Source organism: Drosophila gunungcola, assembly GCF_025200985.1.
Source record: "Drosophila gunungcola strain Sukarami chromosome 2R unlocalized genomic scaffold, Dgunungcola_SK_2 000030F, whole genome shotgun sequence".
Classification (NCBI taxonomy): Eukaryota; Metazoa; Arthropoda; class Insecta; order Diptera; family Drosophilidae; genus Drosophila; species Drosophila gunungcola.
The window spans coordinates 690736-707754 of NW_026453176.1; the positions used below are offsets into that span (position 1 = coordinate 690736).

General features: G+C 39.0%; 3 protein-coding genes across 3 annotated transcripts; 1 reads left to right on the forward strand and 2 right to left on the reverse strand.

Annotated features, from left to right (window-relative positions):
- The first annotated feature begins 5679 nt into the window (after positions 1 to 5679).
- Positions 5680 to 7502, forward strand: LOC128256910 (histidine-rich glycoprotein). Its single transcript, XM_052987618.1, has 3 exons — positions 5680 to 5829; positions 6607 to 6668; positions 7121 to 7502. The coding sequence occupies exons 1-3, from the start codon at positions 5809 to 5811 to the stop codon at positions 7374 to 7376; spliced, it is 339 nt and encodes a 112-aa protein (XP_052843578.1). The 5' UTR covers positions 5680 to 5808; the 3' UTR covers positions 7377 to 7502.
- Positions 7503 to 9459: 1957 nt separating this feature from the next.
- On the reverse strand, positions 9460 to 10798 carry LOC128256905 (uncharacterized). Its single transcript, XM_052987612.1, has 2 exons — positions 10636 to 10798; positions 9460 to 10087 (listed from the first exon to the last, which is right to left on the reverse strand). Exons 1-2 carry the CDS (start codon positions 10648 to 10650, stop codon positions 9608 to 9610), a joined length of 495 nt encoding a protein of 164 aa, XP_052843572.1. The 5' UTR covers positions 10651 to 10798; the 3' UTR covers positions 9460 to 9607.
- A 3080-nt stretch (positions 10799 to 13878) lies between these two features.
- Positions 13879 to 16902, reverse strand: LOC128256893 (endoplasmic reticulum junction formation protein lunapark-B). Its single transcript, XM_052987600.1, has 6 exons — positions 16741 to 16902; positions 16409 to 16638; positions 16199 to 16331; positions 15194 to 15629; positions 14489 to 14665; positions 13879 to 14217 (listed from the first exon to the last, which is right to left on the reverse strand). The coding sequence occupies exons 1-6, from the start codon at positions 16765 to 16767 to the stop codon at positions 14051 to 14053; spliced, it is 1170 nt and encodes a 389-aa protein (XP_052843560.1). The 5' UTR covers positions 16768 to 16902; the 3' UTR covers positions 13879 to 14050.
- Positions 16903 to 17019: the final 117 nt, after the last annotated feature.

Genomic DNA, 17019 nt, shown 5'->3' on the forward strand with positions numbered 1-17019 from the left:
CTTTCACATTAAAATTTTGAAATGTAGAAGAATGAAACTATTTACCTATAGATATGTCCTTGTTTCATTAGCGCAATTATTAATTATTGAAAGTTCCAATAAATTGAAATAATTTTTGAGTAAATATTTCAAGCCACAACGACAGGTTTCTTCTTCGATCATTAAAAATATTGCCCTAAAAATATTGCATATTTTTGATTACATAAACCTAATCGTAAATCAAAATAATTTGTGATTTTACTTTTAAATTTTAGAGTGAACTGTCATCTTTTGTTACCATTTCCTGCCCAGAGAAAATTATGGGAAATCGAAATATTTTCACTTTGAATTTTCGAATTTTTGATATTTTCGGTACTGATTTAGCCTCGAAATCAAATCAAAGTTACACATTCATTTTTATTTTAAGTAGTGAACAATTTAGTTTTAAATAAAACAATGGAAGTCTACAATTTTTATTGGATAAGCTAATTAAATATGTTTATAATTTCATTATGATGTTTTTAGTTAATTATAAATAAGTATATGCATTCAAATACTTTAATGTTTAATTTTACTATTGTTTTTTTCTCTGGGTGTACTTTGTGTAGAGTCCACACTGTAAAAAAACTTATAAATAAAGGCACGTTTGCGTGATTATTGTTTGTGCGCCATGTGTTTCTTTTGGTGCAATTAGAGAGAGAGAGAGAGTACTCGCTAGAAGACGGGAATCAGTGGAGCAGTCGAATTAGAATCGCACCTGAAGCAAAGAATCCGAGAATTTGAATTTAGGCGCTTGCTGAGTTTTCTTTCCGCATTGCTGACCGCTCTAAGCGGTGTGAAATTCAAATTTAACGGACACCCACTGGCTTTGCCGCTGCCCACAAGTGCATTTGAGGTTTTAACTCAAGCGTTAATTCGAGCAAGTCTTCACAAAACGCTCGAAAAAGAGATTTTCGAAAGATGGGGAAATCAGGCGATGGGTGGCTGGGAGGTGAGGTTCATAATTGGCGACACCTTTAAGTGCCGACCTTGTCATGCTCGCTGGCGTCGTCTAATTCAGGCCGGGGTTGTTCTTCATCAGCGCCTCGCCATCGACTTCACAAATCTGCGCCGCAGTCTGCGCACGCGCGGCAGTCGCAGTCACAGTTGACGTCGACGCCGGCAGAGGCAGAAATGGGATTCGCTGAAGGCAAGGCAAGATGAGCTCATTAGGCAGCTAATTTGCATACCAGGAACTCCTAGGAATTCTAAGTCGGAGGTTACGCCCCTAATGCAAATCATCAAGAGAATTGGGATAGCCCAAAAGCCAAATTATAAATAAAATGAAATATTTAGCTCTAATTTGCCCAAAAGCAGAATACAATACAAATTATACACTAATTGGAATTAAATTCGAGTTGAAAAACTAATTTTGCTATTATTACTATTAGGAGAAGTTTTGAAAGGTATTAAAATATTTAAAGTCGCTATCGGACCCTAGCTTTAAATTTCCAAACATGTGATACAAATCTTAATTCTGAGTACTTATTTTCTTTAATGAAATAAAAAAATTATAAGACAAATGTCATACAAATATTAAATTTCATTTATTATCTAAGATTATAGAACTCTGTTAAAATATCCAAGTAATACACCAAAAAAAGTGTCATAGAAACTAAACGATTGTTACATGAATTTCAAACTATTGGGTATGAAAAATTTCTAAAACTTATGTGTCTTAAAAATAGGGCTTAGATAAAAGTTTAAGACTATTCGGCTTAGAAATTGAACAAACAAGTATAGGGGTATTTTATTTAGTATTGAATTAATAGTTATACTTTAATACTGTCTGAAGTTTATTTTCAAGACACAAGTTTAGTGTGTAAAGACTAGACCACCTAAGCAATAAAATAAAGATTAATTTTTAGATATTAAGTAATTTTTTCTCTACTTTAACATCTTACCTGCCAGTTTATGCAATTTCCAATTAGTTAAAAATATCATATTGTAATCAAAACTTAATTTAAACTTGTATTGTTCTTTCTTGGCCATTTTCAATTGTAAATGACCCAGGGACTCCGCCCCAAGCAGGTCAAGTCTGTTTCGCCAAACGCTCAATACCCAAATGGCAAAAATAGAAGAGCGGCACTGGCGGCACTGGCGGCACTGGCGGCACTGACACTTCCACGCATTGCACAATAATTTGTGCCTGTGAATATTTGGCTTTGGGGGCTGCTCCACATATCGCTGATATCGCTTGAATGTGCAGTGTTTGCTTTGGCACTTGTCCCTCGACCCTATCGAAGTCCGAAATCGCATCGCATCGCATCAAAATTCACCCGACTTGCGGTGGCGATCGGCGCTTTTGGCGGACGCACACCGCCTGCCAAGTGGGCGAATTGACCACATTTCTAGCGTATCTGCGTGGAAATTTCAATTTCAATTTCAGGTCGTGTCTAACTGGAAGATATTGGCGGCAGATACGATTCGATGGCAAACCGATCGCCGATCAGGGCGGAGTGTGGTCCGCAGGAAATCCATGCCTCCAGCCGTGTCATGTAATGCGCATCGATTGGGTAAACGATTTCTGCGGGGGCGCATAAATTGTTGTCAAAAGCTGATTGGCAGTTGTGGGCCAGCAGGAAGCCCAGCTGATAACACGTACCAAAATCATTCATCCAACTCGAATATGCAAATCCAAGAAAGCATGATTTAATAGAAATGAATTTTATATTTTAAAAAAAAATTGCTTTTCAGAAAGTTACAGATTTCTTCAGGATTTTGTATTTTAGTAGAATATTCTAACTGGTGATGCTCAGCTTTCTGTTTAAGTGTCTTAGTCGCTAGTTAAGTGTATTTTTAAGTATTTTTTTTCTTGATTTGTGCTTAATAAACGAAAGTTCTTGAATTCAACTCTGGTTGTTTTTTCTGAGTGTACTGAATTGCATTAATAACTATCCTAAGTTGTAACTTGAATGTGTGATTCTTACATAAATCTGTCCAAACAAACCTCTTTCTGTTGTTCACCAATTTAATATACCCAAAGGCGTTTAACAGTCCATCAAATAGCATTTCGAATTTAAGTCTTTAAGCATTTTTGCCAATTATTCACTTAACACCTTCATGTATTTTATTATCAGCCTTACAAAAATGCCAAACAATTAATTAAACGTAAATGAATTTTAAAAAAATTACATTTCTGGTGCAACACAAGTTTTAACTGCTTGGTTTTTATATTTCTGCTACCCAATAAAGCATATGTAAATCCAATTCTAGTGTTCATCAACCTCTCTTGGAACGCGTAAGATTGATTTATGAGCCAGTTATCTCGTATCAATCTTGGTGGCTTTTATCACAAGCGATTTGTCCACTCATGTTTGACCAATCGACTGGACAGCCGGTCATGTTCCGCCATCCAATTAGACGGTTATTTTGTTTGGCTGTATCTGCATAACGACGAACACTTGCGTGTTTTACATCATGTTGGTGCTGAGTGAGCCGTTGAGTCCACATATGCGTCTGAGTCTCAATTGGAGTCTGAGTCTAGTCGCCAGCTGTTCCACTCTAGCTGCAGCAAAGATCTTATTACACAGAACACATTTTTATCTTAAAAGAAAATTTTGAATAGTAGGTAAGCTTAGATCGGTTTTTTAGATCAAATAAAGAAATGCAAATTTTTAAAAATTTGAAAAACTCAACTTGAATACTATTTTTCATTTTTGTTCAAAAGAATAGCTAAGAATATTGATCAAAATAATCATAAAATTTTTCACATTATTTATGATATTCTTGAAATATAGTTAAAAATTGATTTACAATTAAAACATTAAAAAAGACAAAGTCCTAACTAAATTAACTAAAATCGCATTTTGTTATATATAAAATTAATCTTCTTAATGTCCATCTAATCCATAGTTCTTATTTCTTTCTGTGTCGTTTCGGGACCTGGTCCTAGTTTTTTGTGTGGTCCACATTCACAGATATCAAAACTCACCCAACAGGAAGTATTTGCATGTGCAGATCTCGGGATCCCGATCCAAAACAATTCGAGAGCGCGTTCGCAGAAAGCGAAAGTAATCATCCACCGCAGCAGCGGCCACCGGGTGGATTATTGCTCGGTTGCGCCCACGGGCACGCATGGTTAGAAGGGGCGCTCGGTAGCGGGGGGGCGTGGCATGGAAGCTATGGCATATTTATCACACAGACAAATATGCATTATGCAATTTGGCATGTCTAAAACGAGCAATTTGCCGCAAATGCAATAAAATCCCGGGAAACAGGGTGGGGAAAGTCGGTGGTTCGGTGGTTCGGTGGCTCGGCGCATCGGTGGCTCGGTGGCTCGGTGGGGCAGGATGGCAGTGGTGCGCCCTCAAACACAGCAAAAGCACACTGGCCTACATATACACAGAAAACACGCGAGAGTGAAAGAGAAAATGGAAAAGTGATAGTTTAACCCATTTTAGACCGCTGTTCGGTTGGTTCAATCAACTTACTTTGGGTATTTTTTGGCAGTACATGGTTAAAAATATCACATTATAATAAAATTAGACTTAAAAACATATAATAGTGTCGCATAAACAAAAAAGTTTTAAAAGTTAATATATATAGCCAAAAGTATTTTAAACCTTGTGAATATCTTTTTTAAAAAATTGGGAAATAAATAATAATAAACAATAATTAATTATAAGCATAAGCTAACTAATTTTAATTTTAATAAGTTTTAAGTATATAACTAAAGAAGCTCCCTGTTCACCGTTGAATGGGTTAAACAATCCGCAATTTTAAGCTCTTGACAGTTCATTTAACAGCAGCAACATGCAACAACTAGTTGCAACAGCAGCTGGCTTGGCTAACGTTATGTCAGGGGCATTATAGAATGGGCCAAAAACGACAAAATCAAAATCAAAATCGAATTTCTGTAAAATCGTGTGATGCATGGCTTGATTAGCGCCACAACTGTTACTGTTAAGTAATTGCCCGAAATGCGTTTTATTGCAAATTTACGGCGTACGTGTTTCGTGTTTCGTGTTTCTTGTGTCGTGATTTGTTTTCCTTTTTTCGGGTACATCCAAAACCTGTCTCCTGTAATTCCATCGCTGACCCATATAAGTTGACACCACCGGCGACAGTAGGTACGAAAAACAAAAAAAAAATCATTCAAGGTCGTTCGCTGGAGATGGCTTCAAGCTGATATGGAAGGGCCAGAAATTTGGATTAGCGTGACAACTTGGTTTTGTCTCCGCTCTCACGTTCACTTTTTTTTGGCGGTCTGCAGAAGGCCGCTAAGTGATCCATTCAGTGACGACACATGTGCTACTTGGTCATTCACTTGGAATGATTTTACCCCCACTTCTCCGTTGTTTTGCGATTATGATTATGAAATGAATGTTATTTGCCTCGTATTACACAAAACAGTAGCAAGTCAAAGTTCGATCGTCTGCCTCTGTGGACAACTGAAGCATGGACCGCTCTTAGCCCTCCCCTTTCCACTGTCCCATGGGTCTTAACCCCTCGTAAACAGAAGTCAACAACAGGTAATATCTACTAACATGGTCAACAGTCGTCCACTGTTGTGGATATTGTCGCGTTGCTGTTGCTGTTGCCAATGTTGCTGCTCGGTTTCGCCGATGTTGCTGTTGGGCTTCGATGTTGTTGCTGCTGTTGTTGCTGCCGCTGCACCAACGTCACGTCTTTCTCGTGCAGCGCAGTCGACTGGCTCTTAACAAAATCGCTGTTGGCGCCGGGTATAAAACGGATGAGTCGCAGCCTGTGGTTATCAGTCATCGCCTGACAGTGCTTCGGTTTTAGTATCGCCTTTCGTGCAGAAGAGTTCAGCTCAGCCAATCAACAATGTCCGCCCTGAAAGTTTTCGTAAGTGCGACAAGGATATCGGTCTTAAAAGTGTTCGACAAAGTCATATAAAACTCTCCATTCGGAGCACAAAAAGGATACAATTCAAGTGGACTATAGTGAATAAATTTCAACGATCAAAAATACAAAATTTACAAAAAACAAAAATCAAAAACGGCCTTTCTAAAAATATAAAATTAAAAGACATTATAGGATTTACAATTATAAAACCTCTTAAATTGAAAATGCAAACTATAATTTGAAATTTGTAATCAACTTTATGTATTGTGTTTTTCTTACAAGCTTTGACATTTCATTATCATTGACTATTTATAAAATATGTTTTAACTACAGAATCTTGATTTCTTTTATATATTTTTTATAATACAAGTCTCAGTATTTAATTTGATTTTACCATTGCTTTCAAACTATAAAGTAAAAATTGTTTATTTCTTGTTCCGCCCTTTTTATACCAAGAAAACCACTACAATTTTATTTAAAGTTAATTTATTTTCTTTAAATTCTCATCTGTAATTTAACTGGTGTCCAGAAACAGGTCATTTTGCAAATAAGCTGTATGTGAAAGGCCGATTTTTCTTGAGATTTTTATATTTGCGATTATTTTTTATATATATTTACTGCTGTGAAAATTGAATACGCAGCTATTAAGTAGATATCAATACCAGTTATCTAACAAGCTCCAAATTAAAATTAATTATATTGATTAATTTGCCACATTTTATGTAAGCTTTGCACTTTGGAATCGGACTGAAAAAACACTTCCTTATCCCCTTTCAGATCTTCGTCGCCCTCTTCGCCGTGGCCTACTGCGCCCCCAGTCCCGGCTTCTTTGGCAAACAGTAAGTATCTCCGGTCGATCTGCACCTGAACTGATCCATAAATAACCCGAGCGAATCGATAAAAATACCCATTTCCCGCTTTATGCTAAGCTAACGAGCGGTCGCATGGGTTTTTAAACGCTGCGACCGGGCACTGTGGGCATACACTCGTAAAATATGTGTCCGATTGCGATCGAATTGAGCAATCAAAACGCTTGTAGCACTTAAAGTGCGACCCGCTCCAATCGCAGCGACCACCATTGAACTTAGCCGATCTTGGCTTGAATCGCGACTTAGGAATTTCACACAGGCTGCGGTTGGCATTTAATACATTGTAATGCGCGCATAATTGTGCGAATTAAGTGCCAATTCCGATTGGCTGCCAAGACGTAGAGTTCAAGCAACTGATTAGCTAATGTGCGATGCCTACACATATGTCTGCCAATCTGACCGATTTCACTTTCGATCCGCAGCGAGCACCACACGATCCACGTGCCGTACAAGGTGCACACGGTGCATCACCACCACGTCCAGAAGGTCCACGTTCCGGTGGTGAAGCACGTGCCAGTGCCCATCTACAAGGAGGTTCCCGTCCATCACGTCCACCACGAGGAGATCCCGGTGCCGGTGCACCATGTCCATCACGAGGAGGTGCCCATCCACCATGTGTTCGATGACCACCACGACCACCACGGCTGGAGCTCCCACCACGGACACGGCTGGCTGTAAACCGACCGTTCGCTTTTTGTCCGTCAACCCACCCACGCAGTCAGCCAGTTCAATTAAAAACCTGCCTGTAAATATTGTACAATGCCTAAGTTAATGAATGTAAATAAAATCACAATTCGACTGTAACGCAGAAAAATCGTTGTGCCTTTATTGATCTATTCAACAGTTAAAAGGGGTTTCTCAGTGTTTAATATAATCTATATTTTTAATTTTATATCTTTATTTTTATAAAGAATTTATTGAGTTATTAAGCCGCTCTTCCGGCATGTGGAGAGTAAGAGCAAAAGAACTGTTAGCGGTTGGGTGCGAGGCTGCACGCTTCTAGTCTAGATGACGCCACCTAAACTCTGTTTGTGGGGGAATATTTAGTTTGAAGTTTGTTTAATAGTCGGAGCGTTCTTTCTTGTTAAACACTTAACGTTTAACGTTATAAGAATCTCTTTGAAAACAAAATTATTGCATTCAAAAATTCACCGATCAAAGATTTTGGGTTTATCAAAAGCCACTTTTTTATAAAGGGAAACGTGAAATGTTATAATATCAGAATCAAATAATTTTATGATATTAATATTAGTTAAGAGATATTAAACATATTTTAACAAGAATTAAAAATGACAAGGGGTATTGTTAAAAAAACAAAAAATACATTTTATACTTGAATTAACTTTAGTGATTAGCCCAACAATTGTTTAAAAACATTGCTGCCTCGAAGTTTCTTATCGGTACTCAATCGTTTATCAAATTTGAATCCGCAATTTTTAAGTTCAGTCATAAAAGTTTCCGGGAATTCATTAATTAATTAATATATGCAACGTTATTACACATGGCTAAGTAAACTGTTATCATGGCTCCAACATTTTTGTATAAACGCGTTCAAATAAAACATATCTTAGATATCTAGGAATCCAAATATTAGTTTTCACGCTTTTTAGCATTACATATGTTTATGAAATTACTCTCATGAGTTGCATGTTTTTTTGCCACACACTTGAAAGTCCCTAAATTATAGCAGCGTCCAAAAAAATGGGGCCACGCCATATTGGTTATAAATAATACGAAATTTCGATTGCACGCACGGGTCAAATTGTTCGGGAATGTGTTCGATTCGATTCGATTGGACCGTTGCTCCATTAGTTAATCCCATTGCAAGAATGTAATTGGCAGTTGCACTTGACCTTGGGCTTGCCTCCCGAAGGCGGCAATTAAGCCGAAGTTTTGCAAGAACGACTTTCACAAAGCACTCACTCAACCAGCTCCGACTGAGGTCGACCAGCAGTCCGCTCCGCTCCCTTCAGATCTGCCCCGATTTGATGCGATCCGGTCCGGTCCGGTCACTCCGCTCCTTGCCCACGTAACGCTGCAAGTCAGGGGCGTGGCAGGGCGCATTCTCGTTGCAAGAGAGCTGCAGTTCCTAGTTCAGTTCCACGTTGAAACTGGTCCTAGGCCAATGGAAAATTTTAATTTATTAATTATATTAAAAGTACAATTTGTCCCTTTCATATTCTTTTTTTTATTTTTTAAATTGAGTCCCTTTTTTGTGGTTTTTCTACTTTTTAGTACATTTTTTTGACAGCTCGAGGTTATTTCTCGGGTATATTACAACTTTACAATGCCCTTCATTTGTAGGTACAACATTTTGTTTTATTTGATCCTTTTACAATGCTAAAATTGTTCTTCCTTTTCTAAATTTTAAATAAATATTTTGTATAAAAATATTTTAATGGTTAATCATTAGCCTTTTACATTTCCTTTCAATTTTTCTTCGTTTATTTGGTTATATCTCTTTTCTTTTGTTACCGTTTCTGTAACCATTACTTTTTCCGAATTAATAATGGTAAAAAAAACCAATGAAGGAGTGTTACATAGATTCCAAAAGTAAAGGTCAAGTTTTAAAAGTAAAAATTCTTAAAGAAAATATTAAAAATAAATTGTAATAGAATATTACAATTCTAAAAGTTTAGAAAAACATTTTTTTATTTATTCTAGCCAAATTCCGATCGAATTTGTAGGACTTTCGGTTGGATTTGGATTTCCATAGTGCTCCCCGGACTAAGACCATTTAACACCCTCATGCCATATAAAGTCGTATTTCTTTGACCAACATTTTGCATATATTTCGGCGCCAACAACAAAGAATTTCAGATTAATGTCCACTAATTGAGAACTGGGAAAGGGCGAAGCGTTAGAGGAAGCTGCGGCGGGTGGCCGCCAGTGGAAGTGGACCGAGCGCCCTAGTTGCAGTAGGGGAAGTTGGGGCACTGGTGCGGGGAGACTCCGGCGGGATAGAGGCGCTCCGTCCATCCGGGCAGCGGAGGAGCAGCGACCGGGGCACCGGCGTGTCCGGCATTCACGTCGCAGTACGGATAGTTGGGGCACGTCTGCGGGTTGATGCCAGCCGGATACTTGTCGCCACCGGCGGCCGGAGCCGGAGCCGCGTTCCACGAGGGCTGTGGCTGCCATTGGGGCTGTGGCTGGGGGTTCCACTGTTGCTGCGGCTGCTGCCACTGCGGCTGCGGCTGGGGGTTCCACTGTGGCTGCGGCTGCTGCCACTGCGGCTGTGGGGCACCCCACTGTGGCTGGGGATTGTGCAGACGCGCATTATCACAGATGGGGAAGTTGGGGCAGTCCTGGGGATTGACGCCAGCCGGATATTGGGCAGCAGGTTGATGCTGTGGCTTGGCCACCGCCAGAGCCACAAGGGTAGCGAAGAGCTGGGAGGAAAACATTCAATGGATTATATTCAAGATATGGCCAAGACATTTTAAAAACAAATCTTTCATTTTGAGCATTATAATTAAAGGTAACCAAAACGAATGTTAGATATACTTAGGTCATCCATTCAAATGGCTTTTTGTAAAGAAAAGGATATTCTTATAATATTTAAAACAATTAGATGGCTAATGTCTTAAATTTATGAGCAAGTGCAATATAAATTAGTTTCACTAAGGACATTAATACTCGTTTTAAAAATGGATGGTCAATAAAAATAGGTTCGTAAAACCAATAAGAAATTTGTATAATATTGTATAATATTATTAATTTAAATAACTATTATTATTTTTCAATTATTTGAAATAAAAAAATCAAGATCAAATTTTAAATAGGATATTAATCTAAATTTTATAAAGGGCAGAATTATTATGAACTCATTTGAACAAGATTAAACATTTTGAGATACGAATGTAAGTCCAGTTCTTTCGGTGGAAGGAACTTTTCCAGATGTTAGCCTTGATCGCAGCCTGGTTCAAAGGGCACTTACCAGCTTGAAGAACATGTTGGCTGTGTTGAGTGGGTGGGTGGTGCTTAAGTTGGTTCTGGTGTTGGGGGCTATATGGTAATCCTTGGCCAAATTGGACTATGAAGTCGTAGCTCAAACTTCCAATAGGGTTCCTGGTCAGCGCTGCACTGCTGCTGCCGAGCCCGGCCATCAAGCTTATATAGCTGACTGATGCTGGCTAGAACCGACTCTTGGCTGGGTCTCAATCTCAGCCAGAGTCAGAGTCTCTCGGCCAAACTCGGTTTCACTTTCATTGCTTGTTGCTGTTACTGTTGCTATTGCTGTAGCTATTTCTGTTGCCACTGCAGTGGCTTTGCTTTACTTTACTTTTGATTTTGTTTTTATTGTTTTTGTAGTTGACTGATCTCGCGCATATTTTACTTGATTGGCCCAACAGATTATTATGAGTATGACTCTTTGTTGTGGAGCGCGGACAAATAAATCGAACGGGGCCGACGGACAGGCTTATAAGTTTATACATGCCTGTGTATATACAGGTAATATGCTTAAACACCCAACTATGCAAACACATACGAATGTGCACTTATATCGAGTTACCGACATGCCGTCATTAGCAATGAACTAAGCCCCCAACTTGCATTTGGGCCAAAAAAAGAAATCTGTACATTGTGTGTACGAGGTAGAGTATTTTTGACAGAGCCGCGTTGGCGTTTGGCCAATTTTCGATCCGCATTTGCCAGCCCGGCTCGCTCGGTGGGATCAGTTCGTGAATCACTTTACTCCGATTTGGATTCCGATTCGGATTCGGATCGTGCAAGTGCCACAGGTCGCCATCGCCATCGCCATCGGTTCTGCCATGGGTTCCACTTCCACCATTACCTTGGCATGCCGCTGCCACATGTCGCCCGATTCTGATTCTGGTCTGCCCGGAAGGCAGCGGTGGTCCGAGTCATTGCAAACGGGTTTCGGTGCAGCGAACTTGCACTAGATCTCAATGCACAACATTCGAGAGGCGGCATCGGCTTGGGGTTTACTTCTAGGTTCTAGGGCTGGGCGATATGTATCTAATGTTCTATGTTTTCAAATCAAATCCCCCATCCCCCATCAATTTTACAAAACCTTTTTTTACATAATCGAACATTAACCATTTTTTAACTTACTTAAATGCTTACAATTCATTTTTTTTTTATTATTTTACAATTTTTGCTCAAAAAATAGAATCAATAAGTATCTAATGCTCTAGGTTTCATATTCAAATAATTCTAAGGATTATATACGCCTGCACGACTTTTCCCCAATAATCTTACAAAACCTTTAAATATTATAGATACATTTACAAATGTTCATGTACTACTCTTCTTTATATTTAAATTGTAAATCTTTAGATAACCTTCTTTTATTTATGGAATAGTTTTATGATTTTACGAGGTTTAAAAATTTAAAACCATGTACAGTTTTTACAAATTTGTGTTAACTTCTCTAAGAATTACTCATTTTTTTAAACAAGACTTTAAGGAGTCTAAAAAATGAACATTCATTTGATACAATTGAAATTAAATTAATACAACCAAAGATTCGGCTGTGTTCGAAGACCTTTCAGAGCTCGAACTTTCATATTATTCTCATAATAATAGTACAAACTTGTTTAATAAATTATAGTTTTTCGAGCTATGTATTAACTGTAGCTAAAATGACATAGTTCCGTAATTAAAAAAAATTTTTTTTTTAATAATGAAATAAGTGATTGAACATCATAAATTCTTGTATAGATTCTACGCACCCCATCCCTAGTTTCAGATTTTTCCGTTGGCAGTTATATTTCCGATAACCCGTTATAGGTTGACGGCCGTTCACTTATTCGCACCACGCAGTGCCAGTGAAACTGAACTCGGAACCGCCTTACGCACCACCACCGATCGACTTTTCCGACTTCCTGGCCCGAAAGGCTGGGTCTGTGTTGGGAAACGAAATTCAATTACGTGGAAAAGAGCGAAATTCGCACTGCCACACAAATTATGAGCTAATCAGGCAGCGCCCAGTGCCCGCGGGTCGGCACACGACGATCGGGCTTACATGGCCATTGGCCACATATATGAACATGTTATATTGGGGGACAGACGTGCCCAATTGTTGGCAACGGTGTAGCAGATTTAGTTTAATTCTTATAATTTGTGTTTGCCGCCAGCCATTGGCAGGAATTTGCGCGGGCGCGGCACCGTCCAATCCACACAATCCAATCCCTGCCCCGACGCTCCACCACCATCACTGCTACACAGAGAAAAAATATGGTTGTTTTTAATATTTGTATATAAATTTATTATAAGTTTTTGGGATCCAAACATATATTTGGCCATTTATACTAGGTTTAATTTAATGCATAAAATGTTTTGAAAAAAATTTACTGACTTTTTGGTTTCTTTATTTCTATACAACATATTCACAAAAATACACAATTTTTAATAATGCTCGAAATAGACTGCTACTATTTTTCACACCTTTCAGGATTTTCAAATAAAAACTTTTGCCCAAAATTACTGTATGACTTTAAATAAAATTTTAATTTATATGTTCAATATGTTATTTACTGATAATAAAAGCATAATGTTAGTGGCTTATCATATGAGAAAAGCAATAATGTGTCACAGAAATTTGCTGTTCTTCATACCGTTTAACGATCCGAAATAAATGGTTGTATTTCAATTATGTCCTTATTTTATAAGATAAAAATTCAACAGTCAAATATCAATTAGTTGCCAGAATTTGATGATTTTTTTTTTGTGTGTAGGTGGGCGCTGGTGGTGCTGGTGTTGGCTGGCTAATGCGTTATGTTACGTTGCTGCACCGCCAGATTGCCAGGCAACCAGGCAGCCAGGCGGCCAGCCAGCCGATCGATCTCGTTAGCCTTGATCAATGGCCCGGAAAAACAGAATAAAGCTAAATAAAAGCCAGCGAAATTGAAATTGTTGACCGTTCGCATAATGCAGTGTTAGTCTGGAGTTGCTAAAGTCATTCGCATGTGTGTGTTCTCGCGCTTGTAAGTAAGTATCGCTGCTGGCCAAGTGATATCGCCAGCGCTGTCGGGTTTGCCTTTTTTGTCACACGCCGCGGCGTGCTTTAAATTATTATGCCATTAGTTGTCGCCTTATTTTGTCTAGATTTTAATTATCAATTTCCTTCTATGCTGACAGTTGGGGGAGTGGGAGTGGCAGTGGTGCCGCCCACACCTCCGGCGATTAAGGTGGCTGACCCAAAGAAAGTGCTGGCTACTCGAAACAGTATTGTATTCCATTCAATTCAGTTCTTCGACAATAAATTCATAATAACAGATTCTCATTAAAATTTGCTTACCAATAAAAAGTTAAATAAGTAAACTAATAAGCAAATAATCCAAGAATTTTGCTTGACTGGCGCCTTAAAAGGTGTATATGTGGTGCCCTCAGGAGCTGGCCGCCACCTCAGCCATGCTGACATCTCCGGCAGCCGATACAGTCTCCGATGTCTCAGTCTCCATTGCCAAGTCTTCCGTTACGGTGGTGGCCTCAATATCAGCCTCACTTGATGGCACATCCTGCAGCAGGGCTCTTCGTACTGATGTCTCCTTATCTAAAAGTGGATTGGGTATTGTTAGTAATGCTTATCTTACGTCAATTTTATCACTGTCAGTAAGTAATTTTGTTCACTATTTGATAAGCAAATAATCATTGTACAAAAAGTTGTAGGTAATTACATTTAAGGAGTTATGAACAACTTGTATTAAATATAAGTAAATCCCTTAGAATGACCTCATATACTATTTTTCATTACTAAAAAGAATGTTTATGAATCCAATAAAATGACTTCATACTGCAATTTCCCCTTTAACTTAAATAAATACCGGAGTCATCATCGGATGATTCACTGTCTGAACTGTCGTTGCGTTTGGCCATCGATTCTGAAGGTGCCTCCAGGGAAAGGCGGGGAGCCACGGGTCGCTTCTTTCTTGCCGGGTTAAGTACATTGCAGAAACCACACCTGAAGGTAGTGTACTCGTACTCTTCCTTGGGTAGCATTCCTGCGGGATAAAAATAATAAATTTATTAAAATTATTTTCTTATACTTTTAGTTTCAGATGATCTTCTCAAACTATATGTTCATACTTAAAGATAAAAAGTGTAAAAGAATTTAAGGCTAAATAGATATTGGTAATCATAAAGAGTTGCGCCATTCAATTGGCCAAGGTCATATTATTTTTCTAAAATATAGAAGTTTCTCCTGACATTATAAATAGACAATAATCAAACATTGTTACTTCAGCAACTTTAAAGTTGTCTATTTATGTTTCATAATTTAATTATGACTTGTAGGTTAAAATAATATGTTTAGGTTTTAATTATGCAACAAAAATTTCTTCATCATAAGCGTAAAAAACTAGTTTTAAATTGATATTAAATTAGCTTTTTGTGTATTCTATTTAAGTCTTTGCGTTTAACCCTAGCCAAAATAGGAATGAAAGCGAAAGCCTAACCGGTTTCTCAACTTTTAAGTGCAATATGTTTCTATTTCGAGTTTAAGAACTTCTCCAGCAGTGGTTGTAACCCACCGTTGTGGGCGTGGCACGCCTTGCAGATCATGCCGTATCGATCCTTTGGACTGTCACCCACGATGAAGTCCACAATGCGATCCAGGGCACTCCGCGATCGATCGTCCACGATGGGAAATGGCGATCGTCGTCGTAATTCTTGAACGGCGCGCAACTGAGGCGATGCTGACGTCATCGGTGCCAGTGAATGTGAGCTGATGACGCTGCTATTTAGCGATGTATTGTTGTTGTTATTGTTGCGGTAGACGCTGGTGTACTGTGCAAGCGATCGCTGCTGCGGCTGCTGTCCGCCGGTAGTTGAAGTTCGGGCGGCAGCGGCGGCGGGCTGAGGAGACCGCTCGACGACCAGCGAACGGTTGGGCGTCGAACCGCTCTGCAGACCGCTGATACGGAGCTGCTTCTTATCGCCGAATCGCTCCAGGAGATTCACTGCCACCTGTGGAATGTATTTGTAATATAAGGTTTATGTAGCTTAATAATTATTTTTAAGATCTGAATTCGCATCTAGGTTCTATTTTTAGTGAAAGATTCCTTTTAAAATATAAGAAACTGCCAAAAACAATTAAAAAATAGTTTAATAGCTAAATTACAAGATCTGTGGTCTATTGGGATTTATATGGCCCCAAATAAAGACAATGTTATTATCATTATTTCAAATTTTATATAGCCAGTTTTTTTTCAAGTGCTCCCCCTTTAAGTTATTTAATAATAAAATCTACCAAAAATTGAGATGAGGTATCAGTTCGTTTAAAGAGGTTTACAAAGAGGGGGCTAAGTAAATAAATTGGATCTGTTAGTTTACCAAATTTTTTCTATATCTTTGAAATGTCATCTAAAAAAGTCTTTGCTAACAAAATATTTCCCAAAACTTTTTTGTCTCAAAATTTGGTATAGAGTTTTTGTTTTACCAGCCGTGCTACAAAAAATCTATCAAAATCTCAGATGAGAGGTTAAATGGGGCTTTGAAAACAGGGCTTTGTAGATATAGGAGATCTGTAAACCAACCTTATAAGTCTCTTTGTCCATGACCTGCTCCAATATCTTGCGCTTCTGCTCCTTCAGACAAGCCAGCTTATCGCCATTTTTGTTGAGCTTGCGCTGGAAGTACCACGTAAACAGCCGCCGCAGAAAGATAATGCTAATTGGGATGCCGGGAAAGATGGGGGTCAAGCGAAAACCGGATGCACTGGATGGGTGTATATGGGCGATACTCACACAATCGGGAAGAGGAGCAGTGGGACCAAGTACATGAAGCACTCCTGGACCGTGGGCGGAAAATAGAAGAAGTACCAGAGTCCGAAGCCCAAGATATAGGCGCCGATGGTGAAACCCACAAAGTTAGTGACGAATCGCCGTTTCCGCTCCTCGGTGTTGATCATGTACTTCTCCAACGCCTGGATCTGCGTCTGCAGCCCCTCCAACACCGCCTCCGTAGACTTTTCCTTCTATAATTAGATTCGTGGTTTCACGGACACATAATTTTTGGGTCTTAGTAGATTCGCAACCGGGGGGAAATCTGCGGAGGAGCGGCCATCGCATATACGCACCCGGAACTTGGACAGCACGAATCCCATGGTGTATCGGTAGGAATTTAACTAGAAACGATTAAACTTAAACATATACTGGGCTTTTTTGCCATTAAACCGCCCGCTTGCCTAGGAATTATTTGTCGCTCAGCGTGACCGTGGCTGTACCTTTCGAATATACCGTGGGAACCAGAAAATAAATACCTAAATACCAAATCGCAGACTCGAACCAGGGAAGAACATTTTAATGGAAATCAGCGTAGACTTGAACCACAAGGCAGGACTTTCACAAAGAATTTT